General features: G+C 44.3%; 1 protein-coding gene across 1 annotated transcript in view; it reads right to left on the bottom strand.

Annotated features, from left to right (window-relative positions):
* CEP112 (centrosomal protein 112) overlaps positions 1 to 27,768 on the bottom strand; it is a 704,958-nt gene that overhangs the window by 169,619 nt on the left and 507,571 nt on the right. The window contains exon 23 of the mRNA XM_030208453.1: positions 13,551 to 13,613. Coding sequence (XP_030064313.1) covers positions 13,551 to 13,613 — 63 coding nt within the window. The remainder of the gene's footprint in view (positions 1 to 13,550; positions 13,614 to 27,768) is intronic.

Raw genomic sequence — 27,768 nt, 5'->3', positions numbered from 1 at the left:
AATTGTGTTAACAAAACTATGTAAGCCACTTTGAGCCTGCAAATAGGTGGGAAAAAGGTGGGATACAAATGCAATAAATAATAATAATAATAGTCAAAGGATTTATGCTCCTAACACGATCTACCTATTCCCATCAGAACAGAAAACAGCTACCTCAACTTCAGGAAGAGGCTAAAAACCTTTCTCCTCCCAAAGACTGCTTCATAACAATCCATCATGACTTCTACCTCCTATCTTTTCCTTAATGTTTTTAGTCTCATGCATTAATCCAATGTTTCTCATACCTCACACTAACACTATCTTTCTACCCTCATCTCCCCTTACGTTCCCGCCCGTAACCTCCGTTCACAGGATAAATCCCTCCTCTCAGTACCCTTCTCCACCACCGCCAACTCCAGGCTCCGCTCATTCTGCCTCGCCTCACCCTATGCTTGGAACAACCTTCCTGAGCCCTTACGCCAAGCCCCCTCCCTGCCCGTCTTCAAGTCTTCGCTTAAAGCCCACCTCTTCAATGCTGCGTTCGGCACCTAACCCTTACCGTTCAGTGAATCCAGACTGCCCCAATTTGACTGCTCCTATCGGACCGACCATTCACTTGTCTATTAGATTGTAAGCTCTTTGAGCAGGGACTGTCTCTCTTTGTTAAATTGTTCAGCGCTGCGTAACCCTAGTAGCGCTCTAGAAATGTTAAGTAGTAGTAGTAAGTAGTAGCACTATCTGCTTTTGTCTCACCTAGAATGTAAACCACACTGAACCCTGGAAAGGGGATATTAGCGGTATATGAGAATTGAATTGAATTGAAGTTTTGCTCATAAACTGGTCTTTTTGAGAATTTACTAGGGCTGAGCATATAAATTTGTATTCAAAATTTCCCTAAACTTTTAAATTTAGGACCATAAACAGTGCATGGTAACAGAGGCAGATTTAGGGTGGGAAAAAGAAGTTAGGAGCTTAGTACTGGGCTCATAAATCTAAGCAAGTGAATAGCAAACCCAAATTTATGAGCATAACTTTTAAACTTCTAAATTAAGAAGAATTTTCAGCTGAAAAGTTATGCTCCTAAGATTGGAAGAAAAAGGCACAAATTTAGGGGCTCAGCATTTTTGAATATCGGGCCTGTCGTGTCTAGCTGTAGTATCATTCATGGGGAACAGAAAATAGGGAGCTTCTGAGACGGGCAAGGGTGGGAAAGAATAATAAACCCTAAAAAAGTTTAACACACTGCAGTTGTGTAGAACAGACTTTTTCAATAGAACTAGTACTTCACAAGACATATGTATTCAAGATAGTAATGGAGACGCATGTTTTATTCTTAGCAGGAAGAGAGCTTAAATCAAAGAGTTATGCCAGAACAGAACCCCAGGACTGCCAGTGAGAATCCCTCTGCAGCGTGCATATACTGGATGGATTCCATCTACACGCAGGTTTTTATTTTTCTTCCATTTTCCCACAAGTTGGAGAGCTGTACATCTCCCGACTGGCTGGAACAAGGGTCTTGCTGGCAGTGCTGGGCGCTCTCGCTTCCTTTGCACCTGGTCTGACTTACTGCTATCCTGCCCCACACTAACCTGCCAACCAGTGAGTGTTTTCCTGTGGCTTTCCCTAGAGCAAACCCAAGGAAAGAGAGCATCTGGGCATTGTTAGACGGGGGCATCGCTAAATCCTCCAGCTGTGTACCAAGAGGCATGCTGGGATAGTTCAGCATCAGGATTCTATCACCGAAATGCAAGCAGAGGCCAGGCCAACATCTGAGTGCTGTGAAAATGGAATGCACACTTTTCATGTGCTCTTGTGTGGAAAACAAATTTGTACATTCTTTTAGAATAATGAGAGCTCTGGTTGCCTGTGGCAACAGCACAATTATCTTTAAAAAGTTAAGAATTATGATGGGGAAGGGGGGAAGAAAAGGAGGAAGTCAGAAAGCACAATGGAAGTAAACAACCGCCTTTCTAATCTAGATAGAAAAACAGCAGTGCTGAACTGTAGCAGACTAAGCCCAGCTGACATTTGCTTCTTTTTTTAAGTCTGAAAATCCTAAGATAAACTGTTTACAAAGGTATTTTCTGAGATCTTGACTTTATGTGCATTGAACGTATCTTCCTGATGTTGCGTGGAAGAGTAGCCTAGTGGTTAGTGCAGCGGACTTTAATCCAGGGGAAATGGGTTTGATTCCCAGTACAGCTCCTTGTGACTCTGGGGCAGTGGCGTACCAAGGGGGGGTGGCGGTGGGGGCTGTCCGCCCCGGGTGCACGCCGCTGGGGGGGGGGGGGGGGGCCGCACGCCTGTCAGCTCTTTGTTTTCATGCTCCCTTTGCCCCGGATCAGGTTACTTCCTGTTCCGGGGCAGAGGGAGCATGAAAATGAAGAGCCGGCAGGCGCGCGGCCCCCCCCCCCCCCCCAGCGGCGTGCACCCGGGGGGGGGGGGGTACTGCACCCGGGGGGCGGGTGTCAGCCCCCCTAGGAATGCCACTGCTCTGGGGAAGTCACTTAACCATCCAATGCCCCACTTATAAATGAGTATCTTTCCCCTATTGTGTTCAGAAATCTAATCCTTTTAGAGAGTTAAGAAATGAGGCCCCAAGGATCAAATTTCCCGCACCGGAACAGCACGGGGAATTAAAGCCCTGATGATCAAAACTAATTGCATGCAAATTTATGTGTGCTATTAGTACTGATCATCCTGCAAGAGGATTGTGCTATAGGAGTTATTTGACAGGTCCAGGCTGTGAAAAAAAAAAAGCCCACACCTGTCAAATATAGGGGCTGGAGGCCTCCCCATCCCACCCCAGGCCAAGAAGCCCCTCCCCACAAGTCACCCGACACGGGGAGCTTGAGGACCAGTGGACCTGCAGCCCCCCAAACCCCCCCCGACAGAAGCCCCCCACACCCCCTGGGATAGAGAGGGCTAGAGGCCCAGTAGACCTCCAGCCCCTCCCAGTTATCCAGCGCCCCCGAACCTCAAAGAGACGGAGGAGGGAGTAGCACTCCCTCCTCCTTCCAGGGCCGCCTCCAAAATGGCAGTGCTCTACCCAGTTCAGTGCATTCCGGGATGCGCTGGGCAGGGCTTCGCTAAGGGGTGGCTTGTGGGGCTTGTAGGGGGGGGCTTCGTAGCCCGGGGTGGGATGGGGAGGCCTGCTAGCACGCAGATGCATACCGGACAGGGCTCCCCATTCCTCCTCAATGCTCTGCAAATCCCAACGCCAGCTGGAATAGGGTTTGCCGCAACAGCAGCATCCTTGTTTGGTGCACTGCCCGCAGAACGTTGGGAAGGAATAAGTAATGCACTATTTAGCATGCATTTGCATGCTACTTGCGGTCAAAGCCAGTGAGCTCATTTCACGCGCTCGCTGGGTCTGATCACGGGGCGGGAGCAAACGCAGGCGCCAGTATGATGCTAATAGCCTCTAGCGCCTGTGTTTGTTTCTGATCATCAGGGCTTGAGGGAGCTGATGCTTAACATGGGATGACAGACTGCTCTGGACTGTAATTTCCAGAGAACAAAGCTAATTGTTTATTTTGTATAAACCTCAGAGGAAGAATTTTCTTGGAACATCTTCCCCATGCAGTTGTTGGAAACGAAGGCACATAGAAGCCACAGAGATTAGGATAATGTTGTTAGTAGTGAAACTAAAAAAGAGTTATAAACAATTCATTATCACTGCAGCACCAGGGTCAGCAGTAAAAGATTTTGCAATATATGTGCCTATATGCCTCAGTTAGAACTGTTCCAAAATTTGTTTCATATTCTAGTATTCCATTTTGAGTTCACCTTTCTTCACTTTCAGCTGTTTCCATTGCACTACCAAGTTGGCCAAACAGGTAGAAAAGGTGACAGCAAAACCCAGGATGCCTGGGTGCAAAGGGAGAGGAATGGACAGAAGGAAAGGTGAAGTGATAGTGTCTCTTTATAAGTGTCTTATGAGGCCACATTTAGAGTAGTGTGTACAGTTCTGGAGACCGGACCTTCGAAAAGATATAAGCAGGATGCAGGGCTGTCGAGAGGGAGGGGGGATGGGGGGGCAAAATTCCCCCGGCCCGGGCTACCGAGGGCCCAGCGCCGGAGTCTCTTGCCCTCTCCTGCTCCCAGGCTGCTGGCGCCGCAGTCTCATCTCCACCTGCCTACCCTCAGCTCCCTTCTGTCTGTCGTCCGACCCCCTGCATTAAAAAGAAATCTCTAAAGCAGCAGCGCAGTGCCTTCTCTGTGAAAGCGGCAGATCGCCTCGGGCGGGCCTTCCCTCACTGTGTCCCGCCCTCCTCTGATGTAACTTCCTATTTCCGCGAGGGCGGAACACAGTGAGGGAAGGCCTACTGAAGAAGAGTTTCACACTGGGGGCTCATATCACTTTTGGAGTGACATTTTGTGCTTTATAGGCATGCTCAAATTCATTTTAGACGTGCAGGCCAGGGGCATAGCCAGACCTCGGCGGGAAGGGGTGCCAGAGCCCGAGGTGGGGGGGCACTGTTTAGCTGCCTCCCACCCCCTCCGCCGCATCAGGTACCCTGTTTGCTGGCGGGGGTCCCCAATCCCCGCCAGCCGAAGAGTCTTCTTCAGCGTCGGTCAACTCTGGTGCCTTCGTTGTGTGATCATCTGTTTCTGACGCTTTACGTCCTGTAAAGCGGCGGTATAACCGTATTATCGAAAAATATAGCCGGCTATCTTTTGTTTCAAAAATACAGTTGGAGGCGGCCAAATATCAGCATTTGGGTCGGCTTTAGAGATGGCCGGCATCGGTTTCCGGCGATAATGGAAACTAATGCCGGCGATCTCAAACCCGGCCAAATGAAAGGCATTTGATCGTGGGAGGAGCCAGCATTTGTAGTACACTGGTCCCCCTGACATGCCAGGACACCAACTGGACACCCTAGGGGGCACTGCAGTGGATTTCAAAAATTGATCCCAGGTGCATAGCTCCCTTACCTTGTGTGCTGAGCCCCCCAAAATCCACTCCCCACAACTGTACACCACTACCATAGCCCTAACATAGTAACATAGTAGATGACGGCAGAAAAAGACCTGCACGGTCCATCCAGTCTGCCCAACAAGATAACTCATATTTGCTGCTTTTTGTGTATACCCTACTTTGATTTGTACTTGTGCTCTTCAGGGCACAGACCGTATAAGTCTGCCCAGCCCTATCCCCGCCTCCCAACCACCAGCCCCGCCTCCCGATCTTGACTAAGCTCCTGAGGATCCATTCCTTCGGCACAGGATTCCTTTATGCTTATCCCACGCATGTTTGAATTCCATTACCGTTTTCATTTCCACCACCTCCCGCGGGAGGGCATTCCAAGCATCCACTACTCTCTCCGTGAAAAAATACTTCCTGACATTTTTCTTGAATCTGCCCCCCTTCAATCTCATTTCATGTCCTCTCGTTCTACCACCTTCCCATCTCCGGAAAAGGTTTGTTTGCGGATTAATACCTTTCAAATATTTGAACGTCTGTATCATATCACCCCTGTTTCTCCTTTCTTCCAGAGTATACATGTTTAGTTCAGCAAGTCTCTCCTCATACATCTTGTAACGCAAATCCCATACCATTCTCGTAGCTTTTCTTTGCACCGCTTCAATTCTTTTTACATCCTTAACAAGATATGGCCTCCAAAACTGAACACAATACTCCAGGTGGGGCCTCACCAACGACTTATACAGGGGCATCAACACCCCCTTTCTTCTGCTGGTCACACCTCTCTCTATACAGCCTAACAACCTTCTAGCTACGGCCACCGCCTTGTCACACTGCTTCGTCGCCTTCAAATCCTCAGATACTATCACCCCAAGGTCCCTCTCTCCGCCCGTACCTATCAGACTCTCCCCGCCTAACACATACGTCTCCCGTGGATTTCTAATCTCTAAGTGCATCACTTTGCATTTCTTGGCATTGAATTTTAATTGCCAAACCTTAGACCATTCTTCTAGCTTCCTCAGATCCTTTTTCATGTTTTCCACTCCCTCCGGGGTGTCCACTCTGTTACAGATCTTAGTATCATCCGCAAATAGGCAAACTTTACCTTCTAACCCTTCGGCAATGTCACTCACAAATATATTGAACAGAATCGGCCCCAGCACCGATCCCTGAGGCACTCCACTACTCACCTTTCCTTCCTCCGAGCGAATTCCATTCACCACCACCCTCTGGCGTCTGTCCGTCAACCAGTTCCTAATCCAGTTCACCAGGTCTTATCTTCAGCCCCTCCAGTTTATTTAAGAGCCTCCTGTGGGGAACCGTGTCAAAAGCACCTAAGGCGTGAAGGGGGGCACCTACATGTGGGTACAGTGGGTTTTGGGGTTTTTTGGAGGGCTCAACATTTACCACCACAAGTGTAACAGTTAGGGGGGTTGGATGGGCCTGTGTCCACCTGCCTGAAGTGCACTGCACCCACTAAATACTGCTCCAGGGACCTGCATACTGCTGTCAAGGAGCTGGGTATGACATTTGAGGCTGGCATAGAGGTGGGAAAAAAAGTTTTTATTTTTAGGGTGGGAGGGGGTTGGTGACCACTGGGGGAGTAAGGGGAGGTGATCCCCGATTCCCTCCGGTGGTCATCTGGACAATTGGGGCACTTTTTTGAGACTTGGTCCTAAAAATAAATGGACCAAGTGAAGCCGGCGAAATGCTCGTTAGAACCAGCCATCTTTTTTCCATTATCGGGCGAAGCCGGCCATCTCGTAACCATGCCCCTGTCCCGCCCCCCCCGTCCCGTCTTCTGTACCCTGCCTTGAAGTTTGGCCGGCTCTGCGAAGGAAAGCAGTTGGCGCCGGCCAAAATCGGCTTTCCATTATACCGATTTGGCCGGGCCCAGGAGATCGCCGGCCATCTCCCGATTTGTGTCAGAAGATGGCCGGCGATCTCCTTCGAAAATAAGCTGGCAAGTCAACTTAGTTAATAATAAAATAATAATAATAAAACTTTATTTCTAACCCGCTGTTTCTGAAGCAGTCTAAGCAGGGCATCAAAAGCCATAAAACAAGAACAGTACCATTTCTGTAATAATCCATATGCTCAAGTAAACAAGTAGGTCTTTAAATCTCTCTTCAATTGATCGATTTCATGCATTGAGCGGAGCTCCAGGGACAGTGCATTCCACAGTTTAGGGGCTGCTACATAAAATGTCGAAGATCTATATTCTTCCAAACATATCTGCTTGAAAGATGGCACTTCAAGTAACTGTTTCTGTGAGGATCTTAGAGAACGAGCAGGTTGATAGTGTCTTAGAGTGACTGTTGGGGAAATACAGCCATTCAAGATTTTAAAAACTAACAGCAAAATTTTGAATTCTATTCGAAATTTTACAGGAAGCCAATGAAGAGAATGTAATGAAGAAGTCACATGATTGTAACGTGATCCTCCTCTAATCACTTTGCTGTCTTCTTCGACTGGGTGACCAAACAGTTGGATGTGGGAGGGGCGCTTGATGTGGTATACTTGGATTTCAGCAAAGCCTTCGACACGGTTCCGCACAGGCGACTAATAAATAAATTGAGTGCCCTCGGTGTGGGACCTAGAGTAACTGATTGGATAAAAAATTGGTTGAATGGTAGGAGACAGAGGGTGGTGGTAAATGGAGCTTGCTCTGAAGAAAAGGATGTCGTCAGTGGAGTACCGCAGGGATCGGTCCTAGGGCCGGCTCTTTTTAATGTCTTTGTGAGCGATGTTGCGGAAGGGCTGTCTGGTAAGGTTTGTCTCTTTGCGGATGATACTAAACTCTGCAACAGGGTGGACACCCTGGAGGGTGTGAATGACATGAGGAAGGACCTAGCAAAGCTAGAGGAATGGAACGATATTTGGTAACTAAGGTTTAATCCCAAAAAATGCAGGGTCATGCACTTGGGTCACAAAAATCCGAGGGTACGGTACAGTATAGGGGGTGTAGTGCTTCAGTGTGCAAAGGAAGAGCGGGACTTGGGGGTGATTGTGTCTGACGACCTTAAAGCTTCCAAACAGGTAGAAAAAGCGACTGCCAAAGCCAGAAGGATGCTTGGGTGCATAAAGAGAGGCATGACCTGCAGGAAAAAGGAGGTGATAGTGCCATAGTATAAGTCTCTGGTGAGGCCTTATTTGGAGTACTGCATGCAGTTCTGGAGACCGCACCTACGGAAAGATATAAAAAGGATGGAGTTGGTCCAGAGGGCGGCTACGAAATTAGTAAGCGGTCTTGAATGCAAAAATTATAGGGACAGGCTTAAGAACCTCAACATGTATACGCTGGAAGAGAGGATGGAGAGAGGAGACATGATAGAAATGTTTAAATATCTCAAGGGCATTTATGTACAGGAAGAGAGCCTTTTTCAATTGAGAGAGAGCTCTGGAATGAGGGGGCATACGACAAAGTTAAGAGGGAATAGGCTTAGGAGTAACCTAAGGAAGTATTATTTCACTGAAAGGGTGGTGGAGGCGTGGAATGGCCTCCCGGTGGAGGTGGTGGAGTCGAGGACTGTTCCAGAATTTAAAAAGGCATGGGATAAGCATGTGGGATCGCTTAGGAACAGGAAGAATTAGGGGTTACAGAGGATGGGCAGACTGGATGGGTCATATGGCCTTTATCTGCCGTAATGTTTCTCTGTTTCTAGAATTTTGGATGATTTGCAAAGACCTCAATGAACTTCTTTTAACGCCTATTAGCAACCCACTACAGTAATCAGAGGACAAACCACTGATCTCATTTGTCTCACAATCTTAAGTTTATAAAAAACTTTCGAGATCATGTTCTATATATGTTTCTTCATGGACAATGTAATGTCTATTTGCACTCCTAAATTTCTAATTTCATTCAATATTGGAATTTCAATTGAGTTCATACTAAATACATTAGGGACAATCTATTCCTGTTGAAAAGAATCTGTGTTTTTGCAATATTTTTTAACCGATTCCCTTCCATCCACTGAATAATCTTAGTCAGGTACAGTCTAAGTTTTGAGAATGCATTCTCAAAAGAGACTTCTGTAGGTAACAAAAATTGAATATCATCCGCGTATAGTTTGTACTGCACGCCAAAGCAAGGCAAAAGCATGCATAATGGTATGCGTGGAGGAGTGGCCTAGTGGATAGAGTGCTGGACTTTGGTCCTGAGGAACTGAGTTCGATTCCCACTTCAGGCACAGGCAGCTCCTTGTGACTCTGGGCAAGTCACTTAACCCTCCATTGCCCCATGTAAGCCGCATTGAGCCTGCCATGAGTGGGAAAGCATGGGGTACAAATGTAACAAAAATAAAATAGATACTATTGGAGATTCTACATGGAATGTTGCTACTATTGGAGATTCTACGTGGAATGTTGCTATTCCACTAGCTCTTCACTAATCCAAAGACAAGAACTAAGCGTGTGCAAACAGCAATTAGATAAATACCACTGATAATATATGTATATATATATGCAAGTTTCACATATTTTATGTATTTGTTGGGAGCCCTCGGACGATACCACTTAACAGCAATTACATTAGTTTTTTGCCTAGTGGCTAGGTCTCTCTTCATCGAGCAATCCCTTTTATTAAACCATAAATAAATGCTGTTGCAAACTCATTCCACTGGTGCCCAAAAGTATACGTGCTCAACATATAAAAATTCAAAAGAAAAAATAGAGAAAACTTATCTTAAACATTACTGCATGTCTCTCTGTTGAAGTCCACTTTGGCTTCCCCTAAATTACGCCCAATTACGCGTAATTGGGCGTAATTTAGGGGAAGCCAAAGTGGACTTCAACAGAGAGACATGCAGTAATGTTTAAGATAAGTTTTCTCTATTTTTTCTTTTGAATTTTTATATGTTGAGCACGTATACTTTTGGGCACCAGTGGAATGAGTTTGCAACAGCATTTATTTATGGTTTAATAAAAGGGATTGCTCGATGAAGAGAGACCTAGCCACTAGGCAAAAAACTAATGTAATTGCTGTTAAGTGGTATCGTCCGAGGGCTCCCAACAAATACATAAAATATGTGAAACTTGCATATATATATACATATATTATCAGTGGTATTTATCTAATTGCTGTTTGCACACGCTTAGTTCTTGTCTTTGGATTAGTGAAGAGCGTGATTGCAGTTTCCAAAGATTTGTGGTATTGGAGATATCAGTGGTTTCAGCTATTCCACTAGCAACATTCCATGTAGAAGGCTGCACAGGCTTCTGTTTCTGTGAGTCTGACGTCCTGCACGTATGTGCAGGACGTCAGACTCACAGAAGCAGAAGCCTGCGCGGCCACATTGGTGATCTGCAAGGGCCGACTTCTACATGGAATGTTGCTAGTGGAATAGCAACATTCCATGTAGAATCTCAAATAGTAGCAACAGTGGAGGAGTGGCCTAGTGGTTAGGGTGGTGGACTTTGGTCCTGGGGAACTGAGTTCAATTTCCACTTCAGGCACAGGCAGCTCCTTGTGACTCTGGGCAAGTCACTTAACCCTCCATTGCCTGCCGCATTGAGCCTGCCATGAGTGGGAAAGCACGGGATACAAATGTAACAAAAATAAATAAGAAAAATATTGAAAAGTACAGCAGATAAACAGGAGCATTGAGGGACTCCTGTCAAACAAACAACCAATTCTGATTTATCCTGTTCTTCAAATACACAAAGTTTTCTATCGGATAGAAAAGATCGAAACCAACATAATACTGTACCTGCTATGCCTAACGATTGTAGCCGGTTTAGTAAAATGTCATAATTAAAGGAACCAAAAGCATAAAATGTCTCCTCATGAAACAAGGGTGATCCTTGGTCGTTCCTACCCTGCTGTGCAGCAGTTGCAAATGGTGCCAAGGACAGCAGCATTGTTAATTTTTGCAGAAAATACTGCTGGCCTGGACCATTTCCTTGTAAGGAAGAAGTTCAACATGGCACCCGCCTTGGGCTACTACTGCCCAGAGCCAGCTCAACCATTAGGCAGAAATAGGCTTTTGCTTAGGCTAATAGCTTCTAGGGGCCAGCAAAGAGCGGCAGCTGCAGTGAAGGCAACACAACAGGTCCTAGCAGGCACACAAACGTAAAGAAACAACATGAGGTGCATCTAGCAGTAGGGAGGTTGGACAGTTTCCAAATAGCCCTTTTACCCAGATTATGGCTTTAAAATGTTCATTTATTTATTTTTATATCCCACATTATCCAAAAACAAATTCAGTTCAATATGAATTACAATGAGCGAGATTTGAAGATTACAAAGCGAGAGAACAATTTTACAACTACTGCAGTGTTGTGATGCTCAATGGAAATACTGAAATTAATTAGTATCCTGAGATAAAAAATGTATAAACAGGAAAGTTGCTAAGGATTTGCGGAAGGACAGGTAGATGTCGTTATGTCTTATTTCTCTTGGAAGAGAGTTCCACCATTTTGTGCCTGAATACGAAAAGCCACAGGTAAATATAGATTTGTACATGATATTCTTCCAGTTAGGATTATGCAGAATGATAGTCTCTGGCACCGAAGGTAGCATTTCGTGCCGGGAAGTCTATCAACGTTTGCATATAATCGGGTATCATTCCGTAAAGTATTTTATATATAAAGGTACAGATTTTGAAAATGGACCTCAGCTTTATTGGGAGCCAGTGAAGTCTAATAGTGGAGATGCCCTTTCAAATCTAGAAACCTTGAATATCAAACGGGCAGCTGTATTTTGTGCAGTTTGAAATTTCTTTGTTAACTATTCTTTACTTCCAGCATAAATAGCATTGCAGTAGTCAGTCTGGGAGAGTACCAGTGCTTGAACAAGGGATCAAAAAGTTTCAGTTGGGAAAGAAGTTTTTTATTCTCTTTAGATTCCAAAGACTTCTAAAGACCTTTGTTATTTGATCTTCAAACGTTAGGTGTTGATCAAATGTAGTGCTTAATATTTTCAGTTTGGATTCTAATGGGTAGGTAAGTTATTGTACAAGGTGGGGGAGAACTGATGTGATTATTAGGAATTTGGGTTTTGTCCCTGTTTAATTTGAGATTGAAAGTAGATGTCCAATCCTCCATCGAAGTTAGACCCTTCTTGATAGTCTTCTGTGATCTGATTGTCAAAAAGAACGTAAATGGGTATGTCGTCTGCATATATGTATGAATTAAAGCCCTCACCTTCCAATTGTTTCCCCAGTGTAACGATCATGATGTTGATCAGGATTGGTGAGATTGGCGAGCCCTGTGGAACTCCACATTTGGGGGACCATGGAGGAGATGGGGAACCTGACATTTTCACCTGATAGGATCTAGATTTTAGAAATCCACTAAACCATTTAAGTACTTCTCCACAGGTGATTGTTGAAGGGGCCAAAGGGCTTAAGTGTAAAATTCGGGAGAGGGTGGGGCTGTGCAACCCAAAGCTGAAGCTGGTGCCATCTGCACTAACTGCATCCAGACAGCAGGAATGACTGGTGATTGCTTCTATGAAGAGGTATTAAGAGTAAGAGTAGCAACATTCCATATGGAACCCCAAAGAATAGCAAGATTCTAGAATTGTAAAGAATAACAAGATTCCATGTAGAACCCCAAAAAGTAGCAAGATTCCATGTTACCAATCCCAGAGACAGCAGTGGCTTCCCCCATGTGTATCTCAATAGCAGGCTATGAACTATTCCTCCAGGGACTTGTCCAAACCTTTTTAAAACCCAGATACACATCCTCTGGCAATGAATTTCAGAGCTTAACTATTTGTTGAGTGAACCCTTATTTCATCATCCTCACTTTAATATTCCCTTATCTCTTGTTTGTCCTGTTTGTCTCTCCTAATTAGATTGTAAGCTCTGTCGAGCAGGGACTGTCTCTTTATGTTCAAGTGTACAGCGCTGCGTATGTCTAGTAGCGCTATAGAAATGATAAGTAGTAGTAGTAGTGTTTAGGATTCCGGAATCTTGCTATTCTTTGGGTTCCGGAATGTTGCTACTCTTTAGGATTCCGCACAGAATCTTGCTACTCTTTCAGATTCCGGAATCTTGCTACCCTTTGTCCTTATCCCTTATTTGTCCTGTTTGTCTGTCCTAATTAGATTGTAAGCTCTGTCGAGCAGGGACTGTCTCTTCATGTTCAAGTGTACAGCGCTGCGTACGTCTAGTAGCGCTATAGAAATGATAAGTAGTAGTAGTAGTAGTAAAAGGGTCCCTGGGGATGGAGAGGTTGGGCCTAGGAGTGAGTGAGTGTGTGTGTGTGTTGGGGGGGGGGGGGGGGGGTTTGCAATACTGAGAGGTTGTACTTGTTTTTCTTTTGTCTCATTTTAAAAATAAATTGAAATGAAATGGGCCATCTAAAAAAATGAAAACTCATGAACGTATATATTTAAAGAAAACCTGGCAAAAGTAGAATCACAAACAAAAACTGTATTTTTCTTTCAACCTATTGCTTTTCCGAGATGAACATTGAATGCTGATTGTTCTGACACATTTGTTCTAAGCAATAGGGATTTTGAATTCCCAGATGTATGGGGGGGGGGGGGGGGGGGGGTGACATGTCATCGCTGCATCCAGACTACACAAGTATAAATATTTATACACACAGCCAAGATGGTGCTCCTTGCCCATAGTGGAAAAAAAATATATACACACATAAAGATATTTTTGCAGAGTTTTACTGCTGCCCTTACCACTGAGGATTTGCTGAGCTTCTGACTGTATTCCTTCTCCACCAGCTTCACTCTGCTGTTGGCCTGGAAAAACAGACACACAAATATACACACACAGAAAACAAAAGCAGATTAGAACAGATGAAGAACGTGTACAGACACTTTGCCACTGACCCCTGTGCTTGGCACCTCATCTACATGCTCATTGCTAAGCAGCTGGGATCTGTGCCAATTCCAACGCCCTTCACTAGCAGCCAGAAAAGCACAAGGGCTTAGCTTTGATGCACTGCCAACTATTCATCACTTGAAAGGGGGAAAAATTTTTTACCTCTGCTGCCAATTATTGGAAAAACATAAAGGCCTCTGTGCATTAAAGAGAGAGAGAGAGAGAGAGAAGTTTATCAGGATGACTTCACCTAAGTTAAATAAAAGGAAAAGAAACTCTGCATGCTTCAATGAAGGCCATGAGGCTACAGCGTGATATAGGCAGTAGATGAATTTCACCAAGCAGTTAGTGTGCGGTTTCCTTTTGTGAAAAACGTATCATCCTTATTTTTGAAACTCAGAAATGCTGCAGGGTCCCTTTCATCCCTGTATCCTACAGCCCCGATTCATTTTTCCCTCTGAACATGAGGCAAAGTTATGAAAAGGTAAGAAATAAAACAAGCCACTGGGTAATTAGGTGGCCTTATACGAAAGCGTAGTAAGGATTTGTACTCAGCACATGGTAAGGGCCCAAATTATCGCACAGTAAGGGGGGTAATTCTGTAAGAGTTTAGTTAAAATTTGCTAGGCCTCTTGACCTTACAAGAAAGAACTCAGCAGTGTACAACACAAAATTAAAATAGAAAAGCAACATTTTCATCCTCGTCTATCCAAGATATAGGTACCTGGCAACATTTATTTATTAGAATTTATTTACCACATTTTTGAAGGAATTCACTCAAAGTGGTGCACAGCAAGAATAAGTCAAACATAGGCAAGACAAATAAAGCAGTAAAAATATTCAAATAACAGCAAACGTATGGCATAATATACAACTTACAATGCCAACACAATACGTAATAGAGCTTTTTAATAGCCAGCGTAGGGTATAAGCAAAGATGGAACATACATAGATAGGTAAGAGAGTAAGAGGATTTAGAAAATAAGGGACTAATTTAAGAAAGTTGCATATGAGGTCAGAGAGATGATTAAATGTTATCTCAACTAGGGTAGGAGTGGATAAACATGTCCTGCTGCAGTATGTGCAACCTGTGTCACTCATTGTGTGTGTGTATGAGACTAAGAAGTTAGTTACTTCTTCTATTAAAGACCTGGTTGAAGAGCCAAGCTTTCACCTGCTACCTGAAGTAGAAATGATTTTATTTTATTTTTTTATTACATTTGTACCCCGCGCTTTCCCACTCATAGCAGGTTCAATGTGGCTTACATATTATATATAGGTACTTATTTGTACCTGGGGCAATGGAAGGAATTGAACCCAGTTCCCTAGGACCAAAGTCTACCACTCTAACCACTAGGCCACTCCTCCACTTGTGTTAAGCAAAGTCTTTCAGGCAGTGCATTCCAGAGTGTGGGGGCTACTCCGGAGAAGGCTCGCTTGCGGGTACCACATTGTGTAATGTCTTTTGGAGAGAGTGTGGTTAGCGATACCCCTTGGGAGGACCTTAGTGTCCTTGAAGGTATGTAGAGGGAGATCTTGTTCTTCAAGTACTCTGGGCCATTTCCTTTAAGGGCCTTGAAGATCAGACATAGAGTTTTAAATTTAGCCCTGTTTTGTAGTGGTAGCCAGCGAAGGTTTTGCAAAAATGGTGTAATGTGGTCTCATTGCTTAGAACCTTCTGAATCAATTGGACCTGCTGCAGACCCTTTTTAGTCAGACTAGGGTTACCATATTTTGTCCCCCCAAAAGGAGGACATATGCCCCGCCCCACCACACCCCCTGCCCCACCCTCGCTCCGCCCCTGCCACATACCCCGTCGCCCTTCCTCCTCGTCACCCTCCCTCCCCTTACTACTGCCCTGGTGGTCTAGTGACCTCTTTGGGGCAGGAAAGAGCACCATCTTTCCTGCCCGGAGCGCTGCCCTGCATGCATCCTTCCTGTTGGTGATCTCGGGGCCGATTCAAAATGGCCACCGAGAGTTGAAGTCTTATAGGACGGCCCGCCCACCAGCCTGCCTGTTTGTCCAGAAATCCGGACAAACAGGCAGATTGGCAAAACCCACCCGGTTGCCCGGACATGCTCTCAAAAAGAGGACATGTCCGGGTAAATCCGGACATATGGTAACCCTAGTGTAGACTGCATTACAGTAATCCAGTCTTGATGTTATCATGGCATGCATAACTGAGCCAAGACTGGCCTTCTCAATGTAAGGAGAAAGACAGCGTAGTTGTCGCAAATGATAGAAGCAGCTCTTTTAGGTTGGAACATTAATCAATAGGGAGAGATGTTCCAAATGCTAAAACAACAAAAAAAAAGGGCTTTCAACAATTTATTAACCCTTTGAAGGGAAACCTCCCCTCTTATATTACCCCCCCAAAAAGCAGTAGATCTCGAAGCCCAAAGAGGGGGGCAGAACCAATCGAACCTCACCTTCTGATCTCAAATGCCGCCCAGGCAAATGCAATGATATTAGGCCACAAAAGGTTGAAGGAAGATTATCACATGCCACATTAAGGGCCAAAACCAACAAGTTAAACAATGCTCTAAATTGAATCAGCAGCCAATGAAAATGAAGGTACAGTGGAGATACATGATCAGTCCCCCGTGAATACCCAACCATCCGAAGGGCAGTATTCTGCAAAGTTTACAGCATTGCTTTATAAAAATTTATAAATCCAGCCAAGACCACGTTACCATAGTCTGAGTGAGATGCATACAAGGAGTACAACTTTTAGGCGCCCTGATGCTTAGATTTTATTATATAATATTTATTTTAAAAATTTATATATTGCCTGTAACCTAGGTGGTTTACAAAAAGAACACGCATAATAAAAACTCAAGAAATAAAATCAATACAAAGACAATCAAAAACAATACTAGTGTAACCTTGTATAAGGCCGTCTATACCTAAGCACCTGTGGTTACACTAGCCATAGATGGGATGGGATGTAATTTTAGCCATGCAGCAAGGGCCACGTAACTTACAGTAGTCTTGAAGTGTTGCGCGTAAGTAGCAGCATTGCATATGTCCCTTCCATACGCTGCTCATGACACTGCTCTCTATCATTTATCCACTGTCACTCGGATTCTATATAGCGTGCTTACAAATCTGTGCCGAAATCCAGGCAAATTCTATAACAACGCACATAACTTAATTGGATTAACAAGCTAGCGTTGATAACAGCACATAACAAGCAATAATGAGCACTAATTGGCAAGAATTAGAATTTCTGTGCACAACTCATTAAGCCTATTCTGTAACGCACCGCACCTAACTTCTAACACACGCAGATAGAAAGGGGTGTGGTTATGGGTGGTGAAATGGACGTTTCGTGGGCATTCTGAAATTTGCACATGTAGTTATAGAATATGGCCCAGTGCATCTCAATCTAGCTGCCGGGATTAACACCATGTTTTCACTGGTGTAAATGGACGCACATAGTTTTAGGTGCTGAGATATCAACTAAGTGTCTTCTATTTACCACGCCGCTTATAGAATACACTTAGGTGAAAATGTTTTACGTGCGGATTTTTTAGGCACCATTGATAGAATCTCCCCCTATGGGGGGAGTTCAACAAATGGCGCCCAAAGATAGGCTCCGGGATGGTCTTAACTTTGGGCACAAGCACTTATGCCTGCCAACGGCTGGTGTAAATGCTGGCACCCAATTAATGGCAGGTGCACAAATGCAATATTCCAGAACATCGCACCTAATTTCTGGGAACGCCCCTGACTCGCCCATGGTCACACCCCCTTTAGAGTTGCACGCTATGAAATTTAGGTGTGCATGTTATAGAATAGAGAGTTGGGCAGATCCGCGCATAGCTCCTTAATTAGTACCAATTAACTCCAATTATTGATTGCTAGCGCCTAATTTGACTAAATAGTTTTCGGCAACCTATGCAAAATCCAGGGGCATGCCACTTACCTGTGCCCTGACAGAAAGGTGCTTAGTTAGTTTGCAGCCACATAGACACAAGGGTACATTTCCCTGCGAAAGTGTTGGTATTCTGTACATTTACATATGTAAATGCATGTATATGTGGACCTCCACTTACAGAATTACCTTTGAAGTGCTAAGTCCGTTAGAATTGCTGTCAGTCCACGTGGTAAGTATACTGGCAGTGCAGATGGACACATTTATACTTTCTTTGGAGCAGATGCTGGGAGTCACTGTAGTGGTCTATTTTACCTTTGTTGCCTTTGAAAAATAACAACAAAATAGACACACTTTTTTGACATTTCACAGAGATGCCCTGCTAAGAAATTGGCCCCTTGGGGAATAATTTTATACGGGAAATGCATATTTATGCAGTTTAGAAGACAAAGAATACGCTTGACGAGCTGTGCATGTAAATTCTAATTCTCGCCAATTAGTGCTGTTATCAATGCTAGTTTGTTAATCCAATTAAGTTACGTGCGTTGTTAAAGATTTCGGCGTGGATTTCTAAGCACGCTGTACAGAAGCCAAGGGATAGTGGATAAATGACAGAGAGCAGTGACATGAGCACCATATGGAAGGGTCATGTGTGGTTCTGCTACTTACATACAACACTTCAAGAATACTGTTGGTATTCTGTACATTTTACATATGTAAAAGCATGTAAATGTGGACCCCCAGTTACAGTTAAATGTAGTACAAATAAAATTTCTTTGGAGGGTAGGAGCAAGATGGCCGCCGAGTAGGTTGGAAGAGAAGGACGCTCCCATTATATTTTGCCTCAGTACTAATTCCTGCAAAAATGCCGAAAAGGAAAGGCAAGTTGAAGGGACCTCCCCTCCCGAAGCCTACTCCTTCCTTACCTGGGCAAACGTCCATCTCTTCCTTTTTGATTTCAACCCTGATAAGGGACGAATCCGCTGCTGGGGCAGGGAAGAGCCCCAGCTTAGAGAGCGAGTTATCGCTTAGCCCCTTGGGACCTCGAACTCCTCCACCGCCGCAACCAGACGGGAAGGCTTGTGGAAACAATAGCCTCGAAGGGGCGGCGCACCCCGTCGTTGGAAGCGGGAATTGGGAACAGCATGCAGAGTGAGGAGACAGAGCTGCGTAGTTCAGGCATAACATCGGATGAAACAGCGGCTGAACTGAATTTAAATGTGGATTTGAGAGAAGAAGTTTCCTTGTGTGCTTTGGCCAGCTGAAATTTCGCTAAGCTCAATCTGGACTGCTCTCGAATCTCTGCACAAGGTGTGTACATCCTTTATTATTGTCTCTTTAAATAATGCATCTCAGATTAAGACTTTGAAAGAGAAAATTGAAGGAATTTCATCTAAACAAACAGCAATTGAAACAGAAATGGCAAAAATCTCTAAACAACAAGCTCATATTGCTGGTGACCGGTTGGTTTTGCACCGAAAGATTGAGAATTTAGAAAACGCATCCAAGAATTTAAACCTTCGACTATTACATTTTCCCCAGTCTCAATATATGACACCTAGAGATATGTTTGTGAAATTCTTAACTGAAATATATAATTATTCAGAACAAGTTCTTCCTCCATTACAGAGTATATATTATTTGAGACAGATAAGGAAGCAACAACAAAGAAATGTGGAACAACAAGGTGACGGAGAAGACATAATGAATGTTGCAGATTTATTGGAAAAATCATTGGACAATATTGAGACTCGATCAACTCTGGTGGTATCATTTGTGTTTTTGCAGGACAAAGAAACTTTGTTGAAATTATACTTTAAAAAATACAGCCAGAGTTTAAAGGTGGAAAAATATCTATATTTCCGGACATATCTAAATGGTCGCAAATTAGAAGGAAAAAATTCTTGGAAATGAAGAAAGAATCCATGGAAAAAAAAGCAACTTTTCAGTTGAGATTTCCATGCAAATGTTTGCTCTTCTTTAAAGAAAAGAAATACATTTTCTATGAGCCTGAACAGTTGCGAGAATTTCTTAATGCGCAAAGTATTGAAGAGCAGTCATAGGATAAGAGGTTCATTTTGTAAAATAGGGGTTAATCCCTACTCGATTATTCTTATTTGACTTTTCTTATATATAAGCCATCTTCCAATGGCATTTATAATTTTGCTTCCTTCCTCCATATTGTGGACTATAATCCAATATAAAGATATTATCTCTAGTGGACAATGTTTATTTTGTCTATTTGAAATATACTTATGGAATATTGGTATTGATATGTTGGTTTATCTGTTCAAAGTTTACTCTTTGTAAAAATTATAATTCAATAAAGAAAAGAAAAAAAAATGTCTTTGGAAGATGTGATCCTTTATTAAAAAACCCAATGTGGCCACGCTTCGCCCTCAGGCTGTGTCAAGGGTACAATAATACAACAAATCCCATTGCCAAACGCAAAGGTACTTGAGTTACAGTATACAACAGCAATGTAAAACTGTACTCAAGGTATTCCAAGCTGTAGTCACGCCTCCCTTTCACGAGGAGGCGAGCTGCCTGTCAGCTCTGGGAAAGCTTGAGTCACCCTGCCCCTCCGTTTGCCCCTGTGATTTTTTCTTTATCAACTTGAAAATAAGTTCATTAATAGACTCAAATCGGTTATATCTATTCCTGGGTGCAGTCTCTCAAAGTCCCAATTCTTCAGTTTTTAAATTCATCTAGGCCCCTGCTTAGGCAGTCTTTAACACAGGGTCTTAATATATACTCCTTGGTTCGGGTCCGCTCCCCTCCAAAGGCTAACACAGTCCCTGGAGGAAAATTGGTTCACACCAACAAAGCGAGTTCCTGTATTTAACTCCACAGTCACTAATTTAGAGTTCCACATAAATAAAGTGGGTTCCTGTAGTTTTTTTTTGTTTGTTACATTTGTACCCCACGCTTTCCCACTCATGGCAGGCTCAATGCGGCAGGCAGTGGAGGGTTAAGTGACTTGCCCAGAGTCACAAGGAGCTGCCTGTGTCAGGAATCGAACTCAGTTCCTCAGGACCAAAGTCCACCACCCTAACCACTAGGCCACTCCTCCACTGTTGCTACTATTTGAGATTCTACATGGAATGTTGCTATTCCACTAGCAACATTCCATGTAGAAGTCGGCCCTTGCAGATCACCAATGTGGCCACGCAGGCTTCTGCTTCTGTGAGTCTGACGTCCTGCACAGCCTTCTACATGGAATGTTGCTAGTGGAATAGCAACATTCCATGTAGAATCTCCAATAGTAGCAACATTCCACGTAGAATCTCCAATAGTATCTATTTTATTTTTGTTACATTTGTACCCTGCGCTTTCCCACTCATGGCAGGCTCAATGCGGCTTACATGGGGCAGTGGAGGGTTAAGTGACTTGCCCAGAGTCACAAGGAGCTGCCTGTGCCTGAAGTGGGAATCGAACTCAGTTCCCCAGGACCAAAGTCCATCACCCTAACCACTAGGCCACTCCTCCACAGCCACTAGTACATTGGAAATAGGCTCCTATGGGCCCCAAAAGCTCATTCAAGTCCCAGAATACAGTTATCGGGTTATAAAGCTCATTTCTATACAAAACAGTCTGTCTTTAGCTTCAGCCCTTTATACTTTCACCCCTACTTAAATGTATTACCAGAGGCTGAAGGGACCCCCCCCCCTTCTATATCTCTACCAGCACTATTTCCCAGTATCCTCCCACATGAGTCTGGGCTGAGCCTTTTATCAGGTTCTTTTCTCTTTCCCCAGAAAGGCTGCGATGAGCCCTTTCAACTGTTCCCCTTTCACCTTGGCCAGAGCTGAGACAACCATTATAGGTTCCTCTTCCATAGTTTTTTTCCTGAGGAAGCCCCCGTCTTCCCTCTAAAGGTTGCCCGTCCACAGATTCTTCCCTTTGCCTCTCCTCCAGCTGTCCCATATCTTCCTGATTAAACCTCCCCAGCCAATCATCCTCCTCCCCCTTAGGAGCCTGGGAATTATAGTGCTGGAGACTCTTCCTAACTGGGTCAGGTGCCCTATCCCGGGGCTGCTGGGAACTGTAGTCTTCCTGCCTCTCAGGGGAGCGGGAGAATCTGCTGCTCCCAGGAGGAGAGAGTAATCTAGGTCGCGACGTGCGGGACCTATAGAGGGGCATAATCGAAAGGGACGTCCTCGCTTCAATTTGAACGTCCTCGCAGAGCGTCCCGATCCAGGCTGGGAAACCCGTATTTTCAAAACAAGATGGACGTCCATCTTTCATTTTGATAATACAGTCAGGGACATCCAAATCCTTAAATTGGACATCCCTAGATTTGGTCATCCCTAGACTTGGTCGTTTATGATTTTCGGCGATAATGGAAACCAAGGACATCTATCTCAGAAACGACCAAATGCAAGCCATTTGGTCATGGGAGGAGCCAGCATTTCTAGTGCACTGGTCCCCCTCACATGCTAGGACACCAACCAGGCACCCTAGGGGGCACTGCATTGGACTTCATAAATTGCTGCCAGGTACCTTGTGTGCTGAGCCCCTCAACCCCCCCCCCCCCCAAAACCTCACTACCCACAACTGTACACCACTACCATAGCCCTTATGGGTGAAGGGGGGTACCTACTGGGTTTGTGGTGGGTTTTGGAGGGCTCGCTGTTTCCTCCACAAGGTGGTGGGGGGGGGGATGGGGCTGGGTCTGCCTGCCTGAAGTGCACTGCACCCATTAAAACTGCTCCAGGGACCTGCATACTGCTGTCATTGACCTGACTATGACATCTGAGGCTGGCAAAGAGGCTGGCACAAAATATTTTGAAAGATGTTTTTTGAGGGTGGGAGGGGGTTAGTGACCACTGGGGGAGAAAGCGGAGGTCATCCCTGATTCTCCTCGGTGGTCATCTGGTCAGTTCGGGCACCTTTTTGTGCCTTTGTCGTAAGAAAAACACGACCAGGTAAAGTCGTCCAAGTGTTCGTCAGTGACATCCTTGTTTCTTACGATTATGGTCGAGGATGTCCTAGTGTTAGGCATGCTCAAGTCCCACCTTCGCTACGCCTCCGACACGCCCCCTTGAACTTTGGATGTCCCTGCGACAGAAAGCAGTTGGGGACGTCCAAAATCGGCTATTGATTATTCCGATTTGGACAGCCCTGTGAGAAGGACGTCCATCTTCCGATTTGTGTCGAAAGATGGGCGTCCTTCTCTTTCAAAAATAAGCCCGATAGTCTCCTGGGTTTTTAGGGTAAAGTAGTGTTCCCCAGCTCTTTTCCCTACAGATCCTCCTACCCCATTCCCTGGCCTTCTCACAACACACAGCATTACAGTATAAGTTAAACTAACAAAAGCAGTTTATACACTCAAAATTGCTCGGCGTGCACAAGTGTGAACTGTAGGTACACAGAGGTTATAGTGCCTACTTTCATGTGATGCCCATTTATATACTTGGGACTAACTTGTATATATCATGCCTAAAAACATTGACGCCGAAAAAAAATACCCCTAGGCATATTCTATAAAGCACACCTAAATTTAGGCGTGCTTTATAGAATACGCCTAAATCTCTGCTTTATAGAATACGCGAAGCACCCATCCATGCGACTAAATTTAACTGCAGGCAGTTACGCCAAGTAAAACTTGGAGTAAATGCCGATGCTTAAATTAGGCGTGGACCGAGTGTATTCGCATAAATTTTTGAAATGCCCACAACCTGCCCATTCCACACCTGTGGCAACGCCTCCTTTTAAACTATGTGATGGCATCTTTCGACATAAAATGGAAGATGGACATCCTTCTCACAGAGACGTCCAAATCGGTATAATCGAAACCCGATTTTGGACGTCTCCAACTGCAGTCCATCACAAGGACATCCAAATTTCAAGGGGGCCTGTCGGAGGAGTAGCGAAGGCTGGATTTGGGTGTGCCTAACACTTGGATGTCTTTGACCCATAATCGAAAAAAGCAAGGACGTCCCTGACAAACACTTGGACGGTTTCACCCAGACCTGTTTTTTTTAACGAATAAAGCACAAAAGGTGCTCGAAATGACCTCCCGTTACTCCCCCAGTGGTCACTAACCCCCTCCCACACTCAAAAAACATCTTTAAAAATATTTCGTGCCAGCCTCAGATGTCATACTCAGGTCCATGACAGCGCATGCAGGTCCCTGGAGCAGTTTTAGTGGGTACTGCAGTGCACTTCAGACAGGCGGACCCAGGCCCATATCCCCCCTACCTGTTACATTTGTGGAGGAAACAGTGAGCTCTCCAAAACCCACCACAAACCTACTGTGCCCATATATAGGTGCCCCCTTTCACCTGTAAGGGCTATGGTAGTGGTGTACAGTTGTGGGTAGTGGGTTTTGGGGGGCTCAGCACACAAGGTATGTTCCTGGGATCAATTTATGAAGTCCACTGCAGTGTCCCCTAGGGTGCCCGGTTGGTGTCCTGGCATGTGAGGGGGACCAGTGCACTAGAAATGCTGGCTCCTCCCACGTCCAAATGGCTTGCATTTAGACGTCTTTGGTTTCTAAAATCGCCGAAAGTCAGAAACGTCCAGATCCAAAAATGTCCAAATCTAGGGACGTCCAAATTTAAGGATTTATTTATTTATTCACATTTATACCCCACTTTTTTCCACATGTATCCCGACTCAAAGTGGCTTAGAATGTATTAATAAGGCTAATGCCAGACCAGTGGTTATACAATTACAAATTACATTAAATAGGATAGAAGGAACAGGGTAAGAGAAAAAGGGGAAAGGGTAAGACAGACTAAAAAGGTCTATGGACATGTTATTAGGAAGGACTGTAGGTAATATGTGGAGTTTCTGAAGTAGGCTTTCCGAGATAGGCTGGTCTTAGGTAGATTCCAGATGTTGAGATGGTTCAGAGTGACTTGAACAGCTTTTGGCAAGGCAATCCATAACTGGGAGCAGTTGTAATACCCATCCAGACCAGGAGAAATAAGCGTGCCACGTTTAGAACCGTTTGAGGCAGGAAGAGATGTGAAGCGGCCGGACAGTCCATGTCGAAATAGCATGTTGCAAATGCAGTTGAAATCTGCTCTTTAACCGTCCACACCGGCTCCCGAGACGATTGATGCAGCGACCAGGAGACGTGGTTCTAAAAGGCCCAACGGCGCTGCTGTAATGATCAACGGTTAGTGAACGGGGCAGGAGCGAACAAGCGGCAGGCTGAGTGCCAGTAGGCGCAGACAAAGTGCAGAGGAAGTAGTAAGCGGCCTGGAGAGTGGAAGAGGGAACCAGAGGCAAATGGCAACAGCTGGAGGTTGTCAATGCCGGGAGAGATTGCGCCCGGCCACTCAGCTGACGGCTCTCAATGTAGGCGGGGCCCAGGATGCCAACGATTGGACGTCTCTGATGGTATTTTCGAAACGAAAGATGGACATCCATCTTTTTTCCGAAAATACGGGTTTCCTCGCCCCTGGATGTCGACGTTTTGCAAAGACGTCCAAATCGCATCTTGGATGTTTCTTTTGAAAATGCCCCTCCACACCTGCCTCGGAGCAGATGTAATATATGCACCTATTTTCCCTAGGATAATTTTATAAAAACACATAGGTACACACTTTACCTTTAGAAAGCAGGTGCCCTATTACAAACCTGTCCTAAGAGAGGCAAAGTTACTAAACTTTTTCCATGGATACAGAAGGGGAAAATTCTTAGGAAAAAGACCCTAGCCGTACCTGTAAACACACTGAATGACGGGCAGTTTTCTATTATTCCAAAATCCTAAAGATTTTACAGTTATTATTCTGGGCCACGCTGCTAAGGATATAGCCCAGCTGCCTGCCAGAGGAACCTGACTGCTTGTAAAATATTGCTTCTTATCCAAGTCAGCGTTTGTTGTTTTCCGCACTGTTCCTCTGTCATTCTCGACAGATGAGCATACACATTCCCTCACTTCATCTCTCAACTTCCCTTCCCAGGTCTTACCACCAGGCCTTGTAATAAAGAAACACATCTGGATAAAATTTTTAAGGGTATGAGAAGGATCTAAATCATTAACCAGTTTGTGGAAGAGTTTTAGCAACATGCTGTGGCCTGTGGTAAACACTTTTCCATAAAGTAGGATATATCCCTTGAAAAGCAAGGTCACATATTTAAAGTCAAGCAGATTTAGTCTGATCCTGTTGTTGGTGTTATGTCTTATGTTATGGCATTTATTTCAAACAAGCTTGGTTATTATCTGTGGGGCCTTATTAACTCACATTAATCATAATTATTCAAGTTAAATGCAATTAGCATGCCTTACTGCTTTAACCCATATTAGTTAATATAGCCTATAGAATGTAACCCTTATGGGGACAAGAAACGTCTGAACTCGTACCATGCTTTTATTGCTGACTATTGCCTGGAATAGACTTCCCGAGCCTGTACGTCTAGCCCCGTCTTTGGCGGTTTTCAAGTCCAAACTTAAAGCCCACCTCTTTACCACTGCTTTTGACTCCTAACCACTACTCACTTGCCCTGTCCTTATCTCCACCTCCTTATTCCCTTACCCTTAATTGTTCTGTTTACCTGTCTTAACTAGATTGTAAGCTCTTTGAGCAGGGACTGTCTTTTTGTGTATGGTGTACAGCGCTGTGTATGCCTTGTAGCGCTATAGAAATGATAAATAGTAGTAGTAGAAGACTATCTGTAGCCATCACAAGTGTCCTTCCACAAAGAAGACACAGAATTTATCCCAATTTTATTGGGTACCACTGGTCAGATTAGACAGAATTTTCAAGTGTATTTTGATATGTTGTCTGTGGATATTATATCTTATGGACTCCAGAAGCACTAGTAGTGCATTTGAGAGCCTGAGATCATCTCCAGGGAAAGGGATGGGACTGGAGAAACTGCCATTCTGTGGTTACAATCAAAGCGGTTTACATATTATATACAGGCGCTTATTTTGTACCTGGGTCAATAGAGGGTTTAGGGCGTCTTTTACTAAGGCGTGCTCATGTTATTTGCGCGTGCTAAACATTAGATACGCCAATGCATTCCTATGGGTGTCTCTAAAGTTTAGTGCACCCACAATTTTAGTGCATACTAAAAACGTGAGCGCACCTTAGTAAAAGATGACCTAAGTGTCACAAGGAGCTGTAGTGGGAATCAAACCCAGTTCCCCAGAATCAAAGTCCACTGCACTAACCACAAGGCTACTTCTTCATACAATACTACTACCCTGGCCATCACGACAGCGGTTCATTCCTGTCGGGTGATATACAAAATTAACCCAACATACTTTGGCAAAGGAGACAGGTTCACTGCTATCAGGGTACAGGCAAAATTAACCCCAAAATTATCTAACCAAATTGGCAGAAGAGGGGGTGAATGAACCTGTCTCTTATGCCAAGGGATGATGGGTTAATTTTGCCCTAAACAATATCCCCCAAATTCTACAGCTAAAGTAAAGGGACCAGTGCCCTCAGGTCTTAGATATGAATGATTGCAAATGAACTATACACAAATTCCCATCTATGGTGCAATTAAAGCAGCCAATGAAGCGCTGTATAGGATGACTTGATACATAAACCTGCCACGCACACGTAAGTTCTGGAAACTTGCAGAGGCAGCCTAAATTTTACTTCATACAAAGGAGTATTATTTCATTTCACATTGGTCTGTGCACACACCAGAACAGAACTTATGTTTGTTTTAATCAAACAAACGGTAGGTCATGCAAAGATGACCAAGAATTTTAAGGCTACGCCAGCGATTGCTTAAAAATAACTGATTAAGCTATTAACAGCAGCTGATTAAGTACCTGCTGTTTTCTGATGTGACAATAGGTTTTTTTTTATTGCATGAAAAATGTACAGGAACCTGGTTCTTTGAAAGCAACAAGAGGTTGGGAAGTCTAGAAGAAACTCTATGCATGCTGAACTCTGTTAGCATTTCAAGAGTGTCAAGCGATAGAATTCTGCGTCAACCCCCCAGTTCTATATATGGCAGTCAAAATTGTGTGCGCAATTTAATAGCTTAATTAGCCAATTAGACTATACTATACATTGCTTCAAGTTCGCATACAACTGAACAATTCGATGCAAATTACATAAAAAGAAATACTGGACCACAACCCTCCAGGAAGATACATATTATAGCCTAACAAAAATTAATCAGTTGGCTAAAAAAAAAAACTTCTCAAATAACCAAATTTTAAAAGTTTTACATTTCTAGATTAGCTTTCGAAGGTTGCCCTTCTTCCTCAGAT

The sequence above is a fragment of the Microcaecilia unicolor genome, chromosome 6 (assembly GCF_901765095.1).
Source record: "Microcaecilia unicolor chromosome 6, aMicUni1.1, whole genome shotgun sequence".
In the NCBI taxonomy this organism is placed as follows: domain Eukaryota; kingdom Metazoa; phylum Chordata; class Amphibia; order Gymnophiona; family Siphonopidae; genus Microcaecilia; species Microcaecilia unicolor.
This window is presented reverse-complemented; position numbering and strand designations above follow the sequence as displayed.